Here is a 22,035-nt window from a genome sequence, read left to right on the forward strand (position 1 = left end):
TGCGGATATCTGGATCTGCATATACAACTGCAAACTTGTTCTTCAGTGAGCTCTCAAAGCTTCACTACCACTTGCAAAAAGGTTGTACTGATCCTTGCGGAATATTATCTGGTATGGTTATGAGGATGCAGGCCAAATATGATAAATATAGGGGGAATGTTGAGAAAATAAATAGATTACTTTTTGTGGCTGTGATCCTTGACCCCCGTTATAAGTTGGCGTTGATAGAATTTTGGGCAAATTCCACAATGGGGGCAGTGAAGGCTGCACGGTTTATTACAATGCTTAAAAGGGATCTTGATGACTTATATTTCCATTACAACAATAGTGGTCAGCCTTCATCCGCAGCGGGCACCTCACACTCGATTCCGAAACCTCTCTTTGATGACCGTAGCTCAGATGACTCATTACATCCACCACGTCGAGGTTACAATATTGTGAATCAGTATCATCAACTCGTTGCAACGAGGAATATTATGCAGTGTACTTCTAAGATTGAACGATATTTTATGGAAGAGGTCGAGGCACCTAGCGATGTATTTCAGCTATTAACTTGGTAGAAGGTTAATTCCACCAAGTATCAGATCCTTTCTAGTATTGCACGAGATGTGCTGGCCATTCCGATCACTACGGTTGCCTCTGAGTCGGCATTTAGCACTGGATGTCGAGTATTGGATTCTTACCAGAGTTCATTGTCACCGTCAACTGTAGAGACCCTTGTTTGTACACAGAACTGGTTAAGTGATACACCAATTGGACTAGATACCATTGGCTTTGATGCTGATAGCTATAAGCTTGAATCAAGTAACTTTATTTGAGTATTTCAATTTATTTATTTAATTATTTTTATGATTTCATAAATCTATTAACCTTATACTTTTTATGATTTCATAGATATAATTATGAACCCTAACATACTTGCCGATGACTAATACCTGGAGTGTGCCTAAGTTGATAAACTCCCTTTAAATTTTATTGGTGAGAAATGATAATCACATTTTATTTTTAGCAATAATAAATTTTTTCAATCATTTTTTTCTTTTTATTGATTGTGACTTTTTATTTTAATTTCAGGTATCACCAACGACAAACCATAATATATTGGAAGATGTTTTGGAGCACCTCTTAATTGGAAGATGTTTTTACTTTTGTATTGGAAGATGTTCGAAATGTATTGTTTAAACTATTATCAATGTTTTGAACAATTGTATAGGAGTTTTTGAAAGATGTGTTATGTATTATATTTTTTTTAATTTTATTTTATTTTAGTTTAGGGCTAGGAATTGGACCAATAGGTTCCAAATATATCGAAATCGGATCGGATGGAGGTCAGAGTCCGATTCCGATCTTTTTCCTCGGAATTTCAATCGGAGTACCGCACTTCGACCTCCGATCGGAGTCGGACTCCGACCCCTAGTCGAAGTTGGAGTATGAGTAAACTTCTAGTTCTGACTCCAGTCGGAGTCGGAGTTCGGAATTCGCGATTCCGACTCCGTCGGAGTCAGAGCCCAGGCCTACCAGTGGTCCCCTTCTTTTCGATCATTAACCATGTGAACAGTTCTTGACTTGTCCAAGATAATGGAACTTTAGCTTCCCATTGTGGCCCAGCTTAGAGGGAAAAATGGCTTTTGAGCTGCTTAATGTCCCGACACAGAGCTATTAATGTAGAGAAATTTAACGTGAAAATTAAGGAACTTGGGGCTAGGAACTTGACTAACAAAATTGGGCGACCATGAGCTGTCCTTGTGAGAATAGAATAAAGTGCCTTTTGAGTTGTTAATTGCCCATGCAGAAGAGTCCTTCCTCCTCTCTTTCTTTTGGTAGAAAGAGTTTTTCTATCAAGTGGCAATAATGGCAGGCTATCAATGCGGCAACGTTTCAAGCCCTCCATTCTCATGAGTAGACTGCAAAATTCTCTCCCTTTATGATAAGAGTAAAAGGGATACTTTAGTAAGCAAAAGAACTACTTAAGTCAAGAAAATTGTTCAAACTTTGCTCAAGCTATATATGTAAATGGTCGTTATTCTGTTAATAGTGAGTGATTTTTGTGAAGAGGACCGAATCAATCAATTTGGCAAGCCTAGGAGAATTGGAAAAGCATTTCTGCTCCATTGGATTCAATCATGAGTTATAGATTAAACCTTTTCCAATCTAAATATGAAATGGTTTATACCATGCAAAATTTTTATGCAAGAAATTGGGGATAGTGGGCACCTTTTTTCATTACTCAGAAATTTTTAACAAGATGACTGTCTGAGCATGCACAATATAAAAATAAAACTGCATATGCTTTGGTTTGATTATGTAAAAACAGAATACCAACTTGTCATAACAAAGAGGCTCTTATGGATTATCAAAAGGGAAAAGAAGCATTTCCTAGTAATATAACCTCGCTGTCATTATGATTGCACGCATACCCTCATTTGCCAAAATTAATGCATAGCTTCACCTCATTAATTTAGATATTCATTGGAAAATTTGGAGTAGTATTATGATGTTTACTTCTAGAATGCTCATTTAGTATTCTTTCATATTTTTTTCTTTTATTAATCTTATCTCTAAGTATGGAGAACGGCGGAGCCATGATGCTATAAGCCATGGTCGGTGCATGAAGTCTTTAAGATGATAAAAGTATACACAGAAAGAAAGACACCTATTACAGAGAGAAACAAGGGCACAGAGATGCACTTAAGAGAGCTTCTGAAGTTGGGAAAAAAAGAAACATTTGAAAAACTAGAACACTTGTAATTTTATCAAAATCAGTAGCTTGATTAAATATATTATATATTACCTTCTAATTTTAATTGTATAGTAATTTAATAAAAAGATTAATTTTCACTAAATGATTTAAACTTTAACCTAAAAACAATATTTAATTTTTATTTCATAATGACAGAAATGACGGGTTATAATGTGGCTTTAAAAGATTAATTTTTAACTAAAGATACAATTGAATAGTTGAAAATGTCACATCACTCTAAAATGCATATACACACACGCACACAAACTTGCTTATCTTCCTTTGTATGTTTGTACACAGGGAAACACAGGACTTAAGGACTTAATACGACTCTACTGTGTACTACATTGTCCTCCATCCTTATCCAAGATTTAACCGAGAAGGGCTTCTGGGTGATTTCTAGAATTCTAGCTCCTCTAGCCCAGTCTCCATAGCCCCCATAACCAGTATGTCTTGCAAAGCACAGCCAGAGTTTCTCATTGGGGCAACACCAGTCCAATCCATGGTTGTGGCCAACAAATATTGCCTGCCACAATGAAAAGGGAAACAACTCCGCATGAAACCGTTTATGTCCATCAGTCCAAAGCCACAGATCAGGATTAAACCTTCTTCCCATGACATTAACATATTCTTTAATGCTTCTTTCATGGTTTTGAGAAAAAAAATACAATTATCAAACTTCTGTTGTTCCAACGTTTTGATGATTTAGGTGCAACTCAAATGAATGATTACTGTACCATCTATGGATAAACAACCAATTTACCTTGACAGAAGGCCTTTTAGTAAGAAGTTTCATGATACCCAATTCAGCTTCTTGAGCAGCAACACCCTCCTTGTTAATTTAAGCCCACGCAAGGCCGGTGTATCCCAAACCGTGGAGCAACCTTCTTGTATGCTCGACTTGGAATGTGCCAGAATATTAGCTCAGGCACCCTGTCAGATGATACTTAATTCGATGGACAAGAAAATGGAGAAAACATATCAAGAGAATCACAATATACTCTATATCTAATGGGTGAACCTAAGCATAATCAGTTACAACCGTTTGCCACAATAAACCTTTTTTTCCTTTTCACTCTCTCGAATCAAAAACATCTCCACCAAGGTTCCTCGTTTTCTATCATTTGTTTCGTTCTTTGGAAACCATTTAACACAATGATGTATATTTTATATATTTAAACCTTTTTTACGAAATATTGTGTTCTACGGTAATAAGGTGCACTAAAGCAAGTTCAAAAGAGAATCGTGTTTGTAACTTGTTTTGTATTCTTCCACGTACCTTACGTCAGGGTTGATCTCTTCAGATTTATGCCGGAACCAATCTGCTTGGGCAGTTGATATAACTTCAGGGTAAGACCCACCGCCAGAATCTAAAAAGTACAGTATACCACTGGTGACTTTGGACCGTCTGATGATGAGACTTGGAGAACATAGTTTGATACACTAGGCCAAAGTTCTTTAGGACCATTTTTGGAAAAAGATAGTGCCTTATGGTCAATCTCGTGTTTCATCAACTCCAGACGATGTGTGCCTCTGAAGCTACATGCTTCTGCTCCTGCCAAATATTATGGTCACATTAGAGACAAGATAAGATCAAATTCTTTTCCCCAAAAAAGTTTGTAAAATCTCCGATGAGATGATATCGACATAGCTGCATATTAACATAATATCACTTTTTATATTAATTGCAAATTCAGAGAACTACGATTACTTACTGGTAACCTTAAAAGCACATATATTACTCAATCTAACCAAGGAAAAGAATCACAAAGGTCAGTGTTTTATCAAACAAAGGGAGTGCAACAATAATAGGAAACATATCAAGTACAATAAATTGATTTCGGAGCAGCCCAAAGAGTCTCACCGTTTATACTATCAAGTATCAGCCAAAAGAGCACCATTGAATTTACCTAAAAGAAGAACATAAATTAATCGAAGAAAGAAAATGTCAAAGCATCTAAATTGAGAATTGACCCACTTCACGGCCTTGATAGTACATAAATCCTACTGACATTGCTATCGAGGGTTCATGTATCTCCCGTCCACTTGCCTACGCAGGTTCTCGAGGGTCGGGTGTCAATGGGGGCTGTCAGGGCAGTAGTCCCATCTGACCTCTATGGTCTGCTTTTCCTACCTGTGGGTTGCTTCTTGGGCGTGCTTTGCTTATGGGCCAAGTGTTCTTGAATCAGAGGCCCACTGACTCTTTTTAGAGGAGGGTCGCTGGGCTTTGGTCGGGTTCTCTAATTCACTCCTCTGAGATCCCTTATGGACTTGCGATACGGGCGGAGGGGAGGGGGGATTTTATGATTTTTTCCTGGGGACAATTTGGGTTTTGGGGGAAGGGGGGGAGTTCAACTTTGAGTACTTTCACTGTCCTTAACCAATTCTCTTTTCAGTAGAAGTCATTTTCGTTATGAATGAGAATTTCTACCCATTGTTGTACTTATTATTACCTTTTTGTTGTTTTAGGAAAACAAGTTAACAGCTCCAGGTGGCAATATCTTCTGTTACTCTGTTATTGCAGCCTATACCATTACAACGTTCTATTTCATCCTGTTAACCTATATACTGTTCTGCATGTTTGGCCTTTCAGGTAGCTGCCCTTATCCCCCAATGTGAGCCTGATCAAACGATAGGCGGCACCTTCAAAGATGAACAATCGAGAATAATGACTCAAGCACTTAGAAAAATTCATTACTCATTAAGCCAATCTCGAACTCTTATTGTTTTTCTTAATCAGGTGGTTGTCGGTATACTAAGTCATTTTTAACATTTCTTTTTATATGTTATAACATGTATCTTTCCAGTTATGGCAAGGAGTGATGCCTCTTTCCTTTCGTTATTATCTTGTATGTTCAGGTTCGGTTAAGTCCGAGATCAGGGCAAGGTTTTGGACGAGTGGATGAGGTCACATGTGGTGGAAATGCATTGAAATTCTATGCATCTGTACGACTGAAGATGATAAGAAAAGCATTGCTCAAGACGGAGGATAAGGTCAATCTCATCTTTTATGTTCTTTTTACTTTTTTTATATTTTTTCCATTTCATGTTTCTATTATTATCTCGTAGACCTGTTTCCTCTCCAGCCGTTTGAGGTTGTATTGTATTATTTAAATAATTTTTTCCTGGAAAATATCTTACTTTTTAGGTAACTGGTCTTGGGGTTCGCGTACAAGTTGTGAAAAATAACCTGGCACCTTCGATGAAAATGGCTGAACTGGGAATACAATTTGGGAGAGGCTTTTGCTGGGAGTCTGAGGTCTTGGACTTGGCTTGTGAACATGGAATCATCATTAAAGAAGGAAGCAAATTCCTAATAAAGGGAGAATTTTTCAGTGATAAACATCAAGCTGAACAGTATTTGGCTGAAAACAATGGAATCCTCGATAAGATAGTCATGATCTTACGAAGAGAGTTGTTTGAAAGAAAGAGAAACAGTTTAGGTCCTCAGTGGATGAGTAGTATTCAAATATAGTAAAAGCCTGGACGTCAAAGGAGCCAGCCACCTTCGGAGACACGGAGAGACCCGAAGGGTGTTTGGATTTGAGATTACAAGTGTTAAGGTAAAAGGGTTGCACTAGATTTGAATTCATGAGCGTACAGGGACACCAACATCTGAAGTTGACATAATCGGCAGACTGTTGGAACAAAAGGGGCTCCAAATCAAAATAGTGAGAGAAAGTGTGTTTCAAGGCATGTTACAAATGAGAGTGACTCGGAATCAAGCCCTCATGGCAACCCAAAGGCAACAACACCACCAGGCCAACTATTGTTTTCTGAACAATTATAGACCCAAAATATAATAAACCTCACAAACTTTCCATATTTTCTCTCTTTCCAAAATAATTCACAACTTCCAAAAACAACCCAAAAATATTATTAATAAATTTAATATATAACTAATTATTTTGAAAATATTTCTAACAAAGACACCTTCTGTTACTTCAGAAGACAGCCGGTTGAGTGGGATTTCTTTTGCTTGCCTTCTGAGTCAACTCTGATGTGGGTTAATTCGCGTTTGACTCTTTAACTTGTTAATCTTTTTGTGATTTTTATTAGTTACAAAATCTTGTAAAGTTATTGTACAAGCAAAGAACAATAAAAACATCATTCGTAAATATTTGGAATCGTATATATCTAATCCAATGTTTAAGCTCTGTTTCCTCGTGTAATTCATTTGGGAAATAGTGTTCCAATGGCACTGGTCTGCAAAGAGTGGGTGAGAACTAGTTTTATCTAAGTTACCAGACTTTCGAAGAAGAGTGATATTTTCTACTGGTAGCGTTTGAATGAATTTGAAAACAAATGTTTCTGTCAATCAAATTAAAGCACCCCACCTCTAGGGCTGTTCATCCGGGTTTCGGACCGGGTATCCGGATATACCCGGCCCGAAACCCGGGTTTCAAATCCGGGCCGGTTTTCGGCCCAATATAGACGGGTTACAACTTGGGCCGGAACCCGGGTGAATCCGGATTTTTTGAAACCCGGAATCCGGGTTCCGGATGGTACCCGGGTTGGTTTTTTTTTTTTTTTTTTTTTTTTTTTTTTTTTTTTAAACAAAAACCTATATTATTTAGTTTCTTTCAAGAAGCATTTTTCTTTTAAATCTAAGAGCCTATATTCTATTATAAATTTTTTAAGAAAAAATGTTGTAAAGCATATTCTTTCATATATAAAACTAATTGCTTTTTTAACTAAATGCATCTAAAAAAACATAATACATTATACAATCACTACATATTTCATTATTTTGTATTTATACATATTACAAAACACAAATTACAATATATGAAATTCAGTCTGCTACACCATTCAGTCTGCTATTTGCAGGTTTACCGGCATTAATCTGCACTGAGATGCAGGCTTGTGACAAATCAACTCCAGAAGATTGCAGCGCTTGGGTCAGTGAATTCATAATCCTGTTCAACACCAAAACCCTCTCAGCAACGGCAAACACAATACAGTTTTCAGATATAACTAGTTGTTGCCCAAGAATGCCATGAGTATAAAGCTACCGAATGCAGGGGGATCAAATCATTATTTTTTTGCAAGTAATGCAATTTTATCAAACAAGCAGAGGGGCGCAACCCAACTACACAGGATAGAAGATTCAATATGACTAGACAAAAATAACAATGTACCATCCTCTTTTTATCAATTCTAACATCTAAGGTAAGTGCCAACAAGTGCCATTAGCATACAAAAGTTCCAGAAATTAGGGGCAATAAAAACTGATATTCCGACAAGAATAACACTGGCCTATCCTCCAGGTATTAGCCCTAACATCTAAAGAGCACAGTAATTATTCAAACAGAACTCTTGAATCCTTTTAGAAGGAAATGAATTGACCAGGTTGTCACCAACACTGAATCACCTTGTTTAACATTTGATTTATTCAAAATAAACCCACATCAGATTTATTCAAAGGCATTGATAATAGAACAAAACAGACCCAAAAAAAACCCACACGTTTAAACGCAAAGAGAACAGATCTAGCAATAGACTATTTTTTCACAACCCAAAAAATAGCATATCTAACAAAATAGAGAGAGACGGAGAAAAAACATCAGATCTAGCAAAATAAACCCACATCAGATTTCTTCAAAGGCATTGATCATAGAACAAATCAGACCCAAAAAAAAAAACCCACGTTTAAAAGCAAAGAGAACAGATCTAGCAAAAGGCTATTTTTTCACAACCAGAAAAATAGCATATCTAACAAAATAGAGAGAGACGGAGAAAAACAGCAGATCTAGCAAAATAGTCTGATCGAAGTGAGAGAGAAAGGATTATCAAAGTGAGAGATAGAGGATTATCGAAGTGAGAGAGAGAGAGAGAGAAAGAGACTTACTGATCGAAGTCCGGCCAGCGACGACGGCGAGAGAGAGACGGCAGCAAGATTTCACGGAGGGAGCTTAGGGTTTCTAAGTTCTGCTAAGTTCATAACGAGAGAGAGAGAGAGAGAGAGAGAGAGAGAAGACTGAAGTCACGATTCACATTTACATTATAAAGAAACCCGGTTAGCAACCGGGTATAATACGGAACCCGGTTTTATACCCGGGTCCGGACCGGATGCTTCCGGTTTTTATAAATATGGGTTCCGGCCCGGATTTATCCGGGCCGAAAACCATAACCGGAAACCCGGTTATCCGGGTTCCGGGCTGGGCCGGATAAAATCCGGCCCATATGAACAGGCCTACCCACCTCCTACTTGGCATCTTCCGTTCTCCTCGTCCCATCTTCTAGCAGGCTGTTCCCATTCCGTAAAGGAGCTTGATTTTAGCCCGCCTTTCTATTCTCTGAATCACATGCATGCAGCATGATTTGCGCTTGTCGCCTATTGATCAAAGACTCCTGCCAGGTCTGCAGGCAGACCTAGTCCACACCCAAGTACTCCACTAGTATGACAAAATCAGTTGGATCTTTGAATTTTCCACACGGCATTTTGTCAAGCATTTGTACCCCTCCATTTCTTATCTTAACATCATTTACTTTCACTGTGTCGTCCACTGTGTGTGATGTATGCGTTCGATCTACTCGATTTCGAAACGCATGAATAAATTATAAGCCAAAGGGACAAATGATCGTTCGGAAATTTTTTTCATGATTGCAAATTGCCACCGCTTAGTAATGGAGTGATCGTGTGGCTAGCTACATTAATGGTTCATAAAACAGCATAAAAATCTGGAAAATTACAGATTAAGTTGGAACAAGATTGAGTTATTATAAGTGTTGTCCAGACGTTATATATCATCTGGACAACACAAAGAAACACGATCACTATCCTAGAAGAGAGGCAAGTAATGAACTTGGTTATTTGGAGAAAATGTACCTTTCATTACAAAGAAACGAAAAACCGAAGACTATTCAACAAGGAAAAAAAAAAGGTAGTTCCACAAAAGAACGAGCAATTAGATGTAGCCGCTTCAAATTTCAATGATGCAATTTGGTGCATTGAATGGATAACTTTCTAAGCAACCAATATTTCCATAAACTGAGATTGACCTGTTAAAATTTAACGTGTAGTTCTGAGGATCACTCAATACGTACTCAGAAACAAACACAAGCCTTTACACCCGGCCCCCTTTAAAATGCATCTATAGTTGCTACCCTTCTTTGCTTATTCTTCCCTTTTCTTCTATATTTTCCTTAATGGCTAAGTCCGATTCGGCCGGGAAAAGCCCTTCCATAATTTCCACAATGCTCGTTCTTGGACTGCTAATGGCTACTCTAGGCACAACAGGTCTAGATCTTCTTTTAATTTCTATTTCGCTCTCTTTAATTTCTTACATATAATTCAAACCAAAAGACCCGTCACAGCCCGCCCCAACTCGAATGCTCAGTACTGGCCTGACCAAGGTTCAGGATATAGCTCGTTAGGAACACTATACTTCGCCCAATGTAGTGTAAGATCATGATCTGTCCTCTCACAACTCTATGCAGGATGAGACGAGGACCTTTTCTACTGTACACCCAAAAACCAGTTACCATTCTGCACGGCACTGGGTATTTTTCCTATATATAGATCACTAGAATGTGCACTAGTTTCGTGTTTTAGGATATTAATTGATCGGCCAAGTTAAGGACACAGCTCGATCATGTGTTTCTACCAGCAGAACTTTTTTTCAGGTTTATTTTTTACGAGTAATTCGATGACGATTAAGGAGGAAATTGAGCGCATATTTCAATTGGAACTAAACCATATGCCGTATAGGCTTTATCTATAGGAGATCAAGCTGCACAAAGTTTGTGCCAAAAGAAGTGGGGGCAAAGCATGCATTGGCATTTTTATGTATATGTAGTAAAACCATTGGTCATTTGTTGTTTAATTGACGCATGCAGGTGCGCAAGTTGGTGTTTGTTATGGAACACTTGTGATAATCTGCCACAGCCGACAGAAGTTATAGCCCTCAGTAAACAAAACAACATCCGAAGAATGAGAATCTATGATCCAAACCAAGCTATTCTTCGAGCCCTCGGAGGCTCCGACATTGAGCTCATGCTCGGCCTTCCGAACGACAACATTGAAAACATCGCTTCAAGCCAAGCCAATGCAGACGCTTGGGTTCAAAACAACGTGAAAAACTTCGGTAATGTCAGGTTCAAGTATATTGCAGTTGGAAACGAAGTAAAGCCTTCGGATCGACATGCACAGTTCCTTGTCCCAGCCATGCGAAACATTCAAAACGCAGTTTCTGCAGCTGGCCTCGCAAACCAGATCAAAGTTTCCACTGCCGTTGACAATGGAGTACTTGGAGAGTCCTACCCCCCATCAAGAGGCTCTTTCAAGCCCGAATACAGGCCACTTCTTGATCCTATCATCAGCTTCCTAGTGAACAACCGGTCTCCATTACTCGTTAACTTGTATCCATATTTCAGTCACATGTATGACCCCCAAAATGTTCATCTGGACTATGCCCTTTTCACGGCTCCTTCAGTTGTAGTGAGCGACCCTCCGCTCAGTTATCGTTATCTTTTCGATGCCATACTAGATGCAGTTTACTCGGCATTGGAGAAGGCCGGCGGGGGGTCATTGGAGGTCGTTGTATCGGAGTCGGGTTGGCCTTCAGACGGTGGGGTAGCCACATCGCTTGAAAATGAAAAAACTTACATCACGAATTTGGTTCAGCATGTGAAGGGTGAAAGCACTCCAAAGAGACCTGGAAAGCCGATAGAAACTTATTTGTTTGCCATGTTTGATGAGAATCGGAAAGAACCAGCGTTTGAGAAACACTGGGGGCTCTTTCTTCCCAATAAACAGCCCAAGTTCCCAGTTAATTTCGGTTAAGAATGGTATTAGATCATCGATCATATATATATATGTGTGGAATAAGTGTAACTTTGGTGCACAATATGACAATAAATTACACTCTGCTTGTAATCCCATACCATATATGCATGAAATATTGCTGTCTAGAATCATATGAATAAGATATATCCGAGTTTACAATGATCGATCTGCCTTGAATATTTTTTTGCAATTAAGAAAGAAACAGATACGTTCAATGTCTTGTGCAACGTCGTACCCCACGGTATTTAATAATATTAATTGCTTGTGACAGCTTGGACCAACGTCCTTGGCATTAAATATTACTGTGAAATTCACATGTTCTTGTCCCAAAAGTTCAAATCCTTTCCCATCATGTGTCTAGCTAGAGCATAATTTCGCCTCACAATATTTTTTTTTGGCATGAACTTTTAATTTAGAACAAAATGAGGATGGAAATTTTTCATCTCAAATAGTCTTCAAGAGAAACGGCATAATTCGATGACAAATTTAAGAGAAATAGTTCATACATATATACGTACGTGTATATATATATATTAGGACATAATCAACGTGCAAAATACGTCTGTCTAATTAGATGAAATGATTATTTTCAAGAAAATAATATATCTTCATTTTTAATTAACAACGTAGTAAATAATTATATCAAATTTCATTAAAATATACAATAAAGATCTCATTTAACAAAATAGACTAATACATTCAAAAAAAATTTTAATTTCTTATTATCATTAATTACTTAATTTAGTTGTAGTAGAATAATGGTTAATAATAATAACTTAGCTAAAACTATTATTTATGCAAATACAAATATTAAGGCTTAGGACAAGGCCTACAACAGAATAAAACTAACTTAAAACAAGTCCAATAAAAGAAGCATGCCATGCCTGCCTTGAAGCATATATATTGGATCTAATTGAAATTTCATGATTACGAAAATGGACCTTAAATTGTGTGCTTGATCTATGATTTCTAGTAATATTCCATATTTATATAATGGACGTAGCACTCAGAATATTTTGGATTGGTTTCCAGTACTGTATATCAAGACTCCTAGCTAGCTAGCCATGATCAACCAATACATTCTACATGAATGGAAGAAAATGATCGATTAGTCCAAGGAGAAGAAAAAAAGAGAGTTTCTTATGCAATATTAATTGCGCATTTACGAATATTAAAAATATTCATATATGGTCTAAGACTCTAATATCTTTTGTTGAATAAATACATGATCGCTTGACCAGAAAGGTCTCTATACATATAAATATATATATATATATTTAATTATATTTCTCCAGATCTTAATATTATTGATGGAACCCTAGCTAGCTAGCAACCTGCTTGCCTTTGTTCATATGTATTTTCGAGTGAATAATATAACATTAATTATAAATATTTTGAACAGTATTAAACAAGCAATAAATATTATTGAGACTAAATATAGAAAGACTTGAGGTCCTCAATATTGACTTTGTAAATAATAGATATATCCTCTCTAGTGATATATAATATATAACACGACTTATAAACTTAACACGAATATTATATAAAATTATTTAATAAATTTAAATTTAATATTAACGTATTCGTATGAAAATAAATTGACCTGTTAACACGACTTAAAAACATAATTTGCCAACCCTGTTCCGTACGTAGGCTATATATATATATATATCTCAACGCGTGTTGATGGCTTAATTAATTTCCGCAGAGTGATTGATGGGCTAAAATTTTGGAGGAATGGTACCGCCAAATTACGAGCTTTTTTGCGACAAAATATGTTCGATGAAAAGTCTCTTTCTCTCCTCTTTTTTATTTTTTTTAGTGCGTTGCTAAAAATTCCTTCCTAGCCTACCTCGCTTAGTCTTCCTTCCAATGGTCCATGGTGTGCAAATTAATTGGGTTCCATGAAGTGCTTGACTAGTTACAGTACTCTAATCTTCAGCATATGTAGCCATATGCCCTTCCTGGCCTGATCTATTCTCTATAAAAGGGCATGAGCTAAGTAGCGTTTCGAAGCATAGTAATTGCTTTCCTTCCTCGCCAGCTCCTTTACTTTTCCTTTCTCCTCAAAGATTTCCTCCATATATGGCTACATCTCATTCAATCAGGAAATGCCCTTCCATGGTGTCCATAATGCTACTACTCTTTGGGATGCTAATGGCTGGCCTGGACATTACAGGTCTCTCTCTCTCTCTCTCTCTCTCTCAATATAAGATCAAATTGTAGTTTTTTTTTTTAATTTTTTTTTTTAAAAGAGTATCCTCTCGCCTAGGGGGAGGGGCAACCAGTATAGTTTTTAATTCTCTCTAAGTGTGACCATAAAGGCCCAATTTGTTGAGATATATTCGATTTGAGTTATAGCTATATCAACCTCATGTGAAGCTGCCCGTTGCCGCAACCCCACTAAAGTACCAACATGTAAAGTCTTTTAAGACTTACAAGCCGTTTTGAACTTGTGACCTCAATTAGGGAAAAGAAGAAAGAATGATTCCTAACCTTTTGCCAACTAAATGACCACCTTACCTGTAATTACTGATCTTATAATATAAACCTCGATATATTATAAGCCTCACACAACACACAATTTTTTATTTTTTAAATATTTTTTTTAATTTTATTTAGTTTTATTCTTCTTAAAATAATTGAATTCTTTTATTAATCATCCATATACCACACATTTGGTAAGAGGAAAAAATTAAAAAAATAACAAAAAAAATAGTGTATGATGTATGGGGTTTATGAATAGAATTTTTCTATTTGTATATCTGATCTAAATTAACCTGTTGAATTTCATGTTGATCTCGATAGACATTTCATGTGGATCTCAATCGACAAACGTACTTACGATGTCCCATATAATATGCATGCATGCATCTTATCATGTGCGGAATGTCCGGTCACCCATGTACCAAATTAATACTATTCGATATATAGTTATATACCATATTTCTCATTCACATGAACAAAATCTCATTTTCAACATGACCGGCCTTATGATCTGGGGATGAGGACATAATTAAAATTTAACATGTTTTTTCAATCTAACGCAGCTGCGCAGATTGGTGTTTGTTATGGAATGCTGGGAAACAACTTACCACCCCCAGGAGAAGTTGTAGGGCTCTATAAACAATACAACATCCGAAGAATGCGACTATATGGCCAAAACGGAGCTGCTCAACAAGCCCTCGGAGGCACCAACATCGAACTCATGCTGGGTGTCCCGGATGAAGAGCTTCAAGGCATTGCTTCAAATCAAGCCACTGCAAATGCATGGGTCCGAAACAATGTGCAAAATTATGGGAATGTGAATTTCAAGTACATTGCGGTTGGTAATGAAATAAAGCCAAACGGTCCATATGCACGGTATCTTCACCCCGCCATGCAAAACATTCAAACTGCAATTTCTAATGCTGGCCTGGGGAACAAAATCAAGGTTTCCACTGCTACTTTTGCAGCTGCTCTCGGAGAGTCCTACCCTCCATCAAGAGGCTCCTTCAATTCCGAATACCAAGCACTTCTTGGTCCCATCATCCGTTTCTTAGTGAACAACAACTCCCCATTACTCGTTAACATCTACCCATATTTCAGTTACATTGGCAACCCTGCTAGCATTCGTCTTGAATATGCTCTTTTCACTTCTCCACAAGTTGTCGTGCAGGATGGCCAGTACGGGTACCGTAACCTTTTCGATGCCATTTTGGATGCCTTCTATTCGGCACTAGAAAGGGCCGGCGGGGGTTCTTTGCGGATCGTCGTTTCCGAGACCGGTTGGCCGTCCGGTGGAGGGCAGGCGACAAACCTGGATAATGCAAGAACTTACAACAGCAACCTGGCTAAGCACGTGAAGGGAGGAACTCCAAAGAAGCCCGGTAGCCCTATAGAAACTTACGTGTTTGCCATGTTTGATGAGAACCAGAAGACTCCAGATTATGAGAAATATTGGGGGCTGTTTTTACCGAATAAAACGCCTAAATACGGTATTGATTTCAGTTAAGAATAACATGTTTAGGAAGTAGTCAGATCAGTCGAATAAACTATAAGACTAGGACGAGACTCTTCCACGCAGTAGTACTCATGTTTTATGATATTGTGAATAAGAGAAGTCAAACCTGGACTTTTCCTTCGGAATCACTATAAGAACAGCTTTGGGTTGCATTACTACTATATATAGCTATCTAATGTCAGGAACTCGAGTTTCTGTGTTTGTACCCATAAATGTTGTCTTCGATCGTGATAAAATTAGTATATTTTCCTTTCCATACTAATTACTTACAAAAAGCCAGAAGCTTTACTTATCCTACAATAATAGGAATTGTAGAATAAGTAAAGCAAGCCCCATAATTAAGAACTTGGATCACTTTTCCTCCCACTCGCAAATTAATTATATGATTCACAACAGTATACCCTTCTGGAAAGAGCAAGCTTTCCATGCCAAGGAATAAATTCTTCTTTAAGAAGTCATGAACACCAACTTAATTGGATAATTCTTGATGATTACACAAGATAAAGATCGTAACAGTAAACTTGGAAACCGGACCATGAAATTTATATAAGCAAATCATGAGACATCACAGAAGGGGAAGAAACTTTTAGTTTAGTAATACGATTTAAATTAATTTTGATATCGGTCAATTGTGAAAATTGAGTCAAAATAGTTCTAAACAAGAAACGAGACATCGAATCAGGATCTAAGACTATTAAGGATGAGATTCAGTCAGTCCAAACTGGTTATTTTTAGACCGGATCGGTCCTGTCCGGTCTAGGTCTAATTTTGGGATGATCGAATTTATTCGGTCTGGCCTGCGGTCTAAGAGTTTTTCATCTAGAACCAGACCAAATTAAAAATAAAATAAAAAAATAATTTATATATATTATTTATATAAATAATTGTATAAATTAATTATATATATCACAATATTACATAAGTATTATATTCTTTAATGTATAACTATAATATATAGTACTACTATATATTAATATATTAACATATTATAAGAGTTATAGTATAAATTATAGTATATGTATAAATTTATAATAGTATTAGTATAGTTAACTTAATAAGTTACTATTAAATCACTATAACTACATAGAGTATTATTTAATATAGTATTACCGATTTATCACTAGCATATAGTATATTAATAATACTACTAGTATAGTTATTAGTTATAGTATTGGTACTTAATCTATAACTATATATATTTAGATCAATGTATTATTATATTCTTTAATATATAATTATAATATATAGTACTAGAATATATTAATAATTGTACAATTTATTATGTAATTCTCATTTAATAAATCACTTAATTTTAAATTTCGGTCCATCACTTGGACTAGATGGTGCTCACCCTTATCTGAGAGAGATGGTGGGTAGGTGGGAGAGGAGATAATAAAGTAATTAGCGCGTGATAAATGATATTTGCAATCATAGAGCGTGCAAATCTCGTGCAATTTTTTAAAAAAAAATAAGTAAATATAAGACCTACATGAAAAAATTAATTTTTTAATAATAGATCCTACTATTTTTCAAAACAATTGCGCACTCCATGACTATATATAGCATTACTTGACTAAACAAAATCCACACTTAGACGAAAGACTCAGGTTGAACCAAACTCAACTCATCTGATCAACTCATCTCAAACCAATTATTGATAAGACTCATTACTTATCAACTTCCTATAAAAATGTTAAACTTATCTCAGCCTATTTCATACATTTCAATTTAAAAAGTTAAATTCATTTCAATTTAAAAAAGTTTAACTCATTTCAATGAGACCCATAAATACCACTATTCACACCTTCTCCCTGGTGTATTATTTAATTTGTATTTTGATGACTTTGATCGAACATTCATCAATCGCTTTCCTCATTTTTCTTTTGGCCTTGAACGTTGAATCCAAGTCAACTTAACTGAAATCGAAACTTTTGATTTTTTCAATTTTGGTCCTGTCCAGTGCAATTTTTCTGGTTTCACAAATTATCTATATTAGTAATAATATGATCTTTATATATATATATATATATATTAAACTATTAGTCTATTTATATTATAGTATAAATATATTATTTTATAATAATTAACACATACTAGTATAATATTGAATTTAATTATAGTCTATATAAGTTATAGACTTTTTTATATGAGTATGTATAATGGAATGTGTAAAAAAATATTTACAAAAATATATATATTATAATTTATTATGTCAAAGATATATTTATCATTGATATATATATAAAGTAAGTTTGTATTAATAACTTGATATTAATGTTTATGTTTAAAATTAAAATTTTATGTTATATTAGTTTTATATTATAAGATTAAAATTTATAAGTTATATTAATTAGCAATTTAACATATAATATATATATAATACAATATAAAAAATTATAATATATATACCGGTTCTAGTTCGATTTAGAGCATGTTTAGAATTGAGTTTGAAAGCTTGAAAAGTGCTTTTAATTGTTTAAAAGCTCTTTTAAAGAAAAAATAATATGTTTGGTAAATTTATAAAAAGTGATTTAATCACTTAAAAAAGCTAAAAATCTATTTTTTTTAAAAAGCACCAAATTGAAGCTTTTATTGAAAATCTCCTGCAGTTAATTGTATATTTTTAAAAAATTAATATAACTAACTTTAAAAGTACTTTAGAGACATAGTTACCAAACAGTAAATAACTTTTAAATAGCATAGCTTGTTATTTAAGTTATAAGTTATAAATCTTAAAGTTATAAGTTATATTTCCTACCGCAATTCTAAATATGCACTTAATCGATTTTCAAAATATAAAAATCGGTACCGCACCGATTTCAATTTTTAAGAATTGGTCCGCACCGGACCAGTTCAGTTCAACCGGTTTTCCGTTTCTTTTTACACCCTAAGATTCGTATGTAGTTCACTATAAATTGTATGTATATATAAAAGTAGGCTAGTAGCTGTGAGATGAATATGGCATGAAGGTACTTGAATTCCTCTCCCTGTCAAAAACCAAGTCGAAATAAACTTTGAGATGATTATTTGTCTTAAGAACGTAAACAGGTTTGTGTAATAATTGCGACATTGTTATTATTTTTTTTCTGAAAAAGCCATTGGAGTGAACTTGTTTTTAGACTGATCAGCAAGGATGATCCATGCTGCTGTAGGAAGATGCATGCCTACTGAGAAACACCTCTACTGTCATTGGTACCAGTATTAAAAGAAGACCAAAACGAGTCATACTGCTCATTCTTGTTTGCAAAGTTGTGGTCAAAGCATCCATCCAAATACCCTATGATCTGTTGCTTTGGTGTGCTTAACTGTTACGGATGGAGACAAAAGAAAAGAAAAATAAAAGAGAAAATAGGTGAGTCGTCCATCGTTTCTTTCTTTGGCATATTAGGCACCACTTGCAGACATGCACAGTGTCTGCAGCAAGTGACGCCTCAGACTCTTGCGTAAATTACTGCACTGAAAAAATTATAGGCTGCTCTCTCCTATAAATAGGAGAGAGCTCAGTTGAGGTGTGTGCAGACAAGTGTAGAGAGAAAATAGGTAGTGTGTGCTGCGTGTAATGCTGTGCAAAGAAATAAGTGAGAGTGGATGAGCAGAGAGAGTTTACAGAGAGATTTTTTGTAAAAATCATTTCATAATGAAGTTACAGCAGCTGTGGACGTAGGCAATTGCCGAACCACGTTAAATTTCGTCTCTCCTTTATTTAGAATCATCTCTGTCTCCGACCAGCTCCTAACAACTGGTATCAGAGCTCTGGTTCGAGCTGCCTGAAAATTCAAGTTGGTCGAAATCAATTTTTGACAACTCCATAGTGTTCCTCGCGTCGAGACGAGTCAGTTGTCGCAAACGGAATCAGAAACGGAGGAGCCCACATACGCCCCGAGAAGATCGGCGCGTGTATCTACTGCAACTCACGCGCCCCCACGCGCACCCGAGGTTGAAGACGACTGAAACTCACACGCCCACACGCCCTAGAGGAGGAAGACGTGTGAAATCCACACTCCCACTCGCTCCCCACACGCCCTAGAGGAACCCGCGCGTGTACTGCACTCGCCGAGCCGAGCCAAGCCGCATTCTTAAGCCGAGCCGTGACTGAGCCGAGCCAAGCTGAGTCGTGTTACTGAGCCGAGCCAACATCATCTTGCCACTTGTCGCACTCTGGTTGGCCGAAATTGTTTTGGCCTGTTTAAACTCAATTTTGATCCAATTTTGACGATTCCGGACTCGTTTCCAGCTAATTCAAGTGTTTCGGACGCAACGATGATCTTTGTTTATTCAAATTTGAACTCATTTGTAAAGTTATGGCTGGAGAAGAAGCTAAAGGTGTCGATATTGAGAAATTTGATGGTACAGACTTTGCCTACTGGAGAATGCAGATAGAGGATTATCTTTATGGAAAGAAACTACATCTTCCACTCCTAGAAAGAAAGCCAGATAACATGAGCAACGAAGATTGGATTTTCCTTGATAGACAAGTGTTGGGAGTCATTCGACTAACACTGTCAAGATCAGTTGCACACAATGTGGGAAAGGAAAAGACCACAGCGGATTTGATGAAAGCTCTATCAGACATGTACGAGCAGTCATCAGCCAATAACAAAGTGCATTTGATGTACAAGCTATTCTACTTGAGAATGGCAGAAGGAACTCCAGTTATTCAGCATCTGAATGAGTTCAACACCATAATTAATCAATTAGCTTCAGTGGGGATTGAATTTGATGATGAAGTACGTGCACTGATTGCTCTGGCTTAATTGCCAAAAAGCTGGGAGGCCATGAGAACAGCTGTTAGCAATTCTTATGGCAAAACAAAGATGAAGTATCAAGATAACCGGGACCATATTCTTAGCGAGGAAGTTTGCAGAAGAGATATAGGAGAAGCATCAACTTCCAGTTCTGCCTTAAATCTCGAGACGAGAGGTAAAGGAGCTAGTAGAAGTTCAAATCGGGGTAGGTCAAAGTCCCGAAGAGGCAGAAGTAAATCTAGGTCCAGAAAACAAGTACAGTGCTGGAATTGTGGCAAGATTGGCCACTTCAGAAATAATTGCAATGAAGCAAAGAAAAAGAATGAGCATGACTCTGCTAATGCCACAACCGAAGATCTCCAAGATGCCTTACTCCTTTCAATCGACAACCAAATTGAATCTTGGGTGTTAGATTCAGAAGCCTCATTCCACACTACAGCACACCGAGAAATCATGCAGAATTATGTCACTGGTGATTTCGGGAAGGTGTACTTTGTAGATGGTGAAGTGTTGGAAATCGAAGGCATGGGAGATGTACGAATCAATCTGCCCAATGGAAGTGCATGGTTGCTACAGAAGGTGCGACATGTTCCCAAGCTCATGAAAAACCTGATTTCTGTAAGACAACTTGATGCTGATGGGAATTCGGTACTATTTACCAGTGGCACGTGAAAGATAACCAAAGAAGCTATGGTAGTAGCTCGAGGCACAAAAATAGGTACTCTATACATGACTTCAAGCATTAGAGATACTGTTGCAATTGTTGACGCAAATGCCAACCTATGTGATGTGAACCCCAATAGACTTGCTTTGAGACCCAACAACAATACTGGAAAAACAACCCCAAGAAAGCCAAACTCAGGTATATGGATGGAGAATCTAGACCCAATAAGAACCCGTTCAAAGAACCTAGATTATATCAAAATCTAGACCCATTGAAGAACCCGTCTCAAGAACCTAGATTACAAAAGAAGAACGTCACAAAGGTTTTGATTTACCCTTGATAAGTTCAGAAGTTCAAGAAGAACAAGAGGAGGTCACTCAACTCTCAATCACAATTCCATATAGTCTGCCTCTCAAATGAGGTTACAAGTGGTTTAAATAGACAATCCCCAAAAACCCTAAGTAAACAATGCGTCGGGTACTGTAGCGTGAACAGTGCCATACGCCGCGCTACAGTTACTTCTGAAACCCTAGTAAGACATAAAATTTTAACTTTCCAAATAAACCCTTGGCCAAAAATACAAGGCCTTCCCAAAAATAACCCTAGTCCATTAGAAATAAGACATACGTGGGCCAAGCATCCTCAAGCCCACTTCTTCTAAACTAATAATAAAATACCGTTAAACAAATTGAAAGCCTTAACAACAATAGGCCCAATCTCTAAGTCATGTCTTCCATAGCTTGTATCAAGTGGATCAAAACTGGTTCTTTTTCCTTGAAGCCCATCTTGAGTGTTGGGCTCTTCCTAGCTTCATCCCAAGTGGATTGCACCAATCCTTGCATTGCTTCCTTGATCTTCTTGGCTCTTGATCTTGTAATTGGCCCATCTAGAATTTGCAAGGGATCTTTAAGGGTAGCTCCACCTTGGTTCCCATCATTCCCCCTCTCCTCAAAAGCATTCGACCTCGAATCTTCACCTACATCAAAAGGAGAAAGATCAGAAACATTGAAGGTAGCAGAAACATTATATTCACTTGGAAGATCCACTTTATATGCATTGTCATTAATTTTCTCAAGAATTTGGAAAGGTCCA

The 22,035-nt window shown here is 36.8% G+C and overlaps 2 protein-coding genes, 1 long non-coding RNA gene and 2 pseudogenes across 3 annotated transcripts; 3 read left to right on the top strand and 2 right to left on the bottom strand.

Moving 5' to 3' along the window:
- Positions 1 to 2,950: 2,950 nt before the first annotated feature.
- Positions 2,951 to 5,119, bottom strand: LOC122277624 (annotated as a pseudogene).
- On the top strand, positions 4,820 to 6,849 carry LOC122275950 (DNA repair protein recA homolog 2, mitochondrial-like). The gene is made up of 4 exons (XM_043085298.1): positions 4,820 to 4,876; positions 5,334 to 5,480; positions 5,600 to 5,734; positions 5,889 to 6,849. Exons 1-4 carry the CDS (start codon positions 4,820 to 4,822, stop codon positions 6,213 to 6,215), a joined length of 666 nt encoding a protein of 221 aa, XP_042941232.1. The 3' UTR covers positions 6,216 to 6,849.
- A 596-nt stretch (positions 6,850 to 7,445) lies between these two features.
- Positions 7,446 to 8,931, bottom strand: LOC122277625. Its single transcript, XR_006229043.1, has 2 exons — positions 8,592 to 8,931; positions 7,446 to 7,659 (listed from the first exon to the last, which is right to left on the bottom strand). It is a non-coding gene; the product is annotated as an uncharacterized LOC122277625 (long non-coding RNA).
- Positions 8,932 to 9,787: 856 nt separating this feature from the next.
- On the top strand, positions 9,788 to 11,693 carry LOC122277623 (annotated as a pseudogene).
- Positions 11,694 to 13,369: 1,676 nt separating this feature from the next.
- LOC122275370 (glucan endo-1,3-beta-glucosidase, basic isoform-like) lies at positions 13,370 to 15,656 on the top strand. The gene is made up of 2 exons (XM_043084397.1): positions 13,370 to 13,710; positions 14,582 to 15,656. Exons 1-2 carry the CDS (start codon positions 13,617 to 13,619, stop codon positions 15,523 to 15,525), a joined length of 1,038 nt encoding a protein of 345 aa, XP_042940331.1. The 5' UTR covers positions 13,370 to 13,616; the 3' UTR covers positions 15,526 to 15,656.
- Positions 15,657 to 22,035: the final 6,379 nt, after the last annotated feature.

Source organism: Carya illinoinensis, chromosome 9 (genome assembly GCF_018687715.1).
Source record: "Carya illinoinensis cultivar Pawnee chromosome 9, C.illinoinensisPawnee_v1, whole genome shotgun sequence".
NCBI classification, from domain to species: Eukaryota; Viridiplantae; Streptophyta; class Magnoliopsida; order Fagales; family Juglandaceae; genus Carya; species Carya illinoinensis.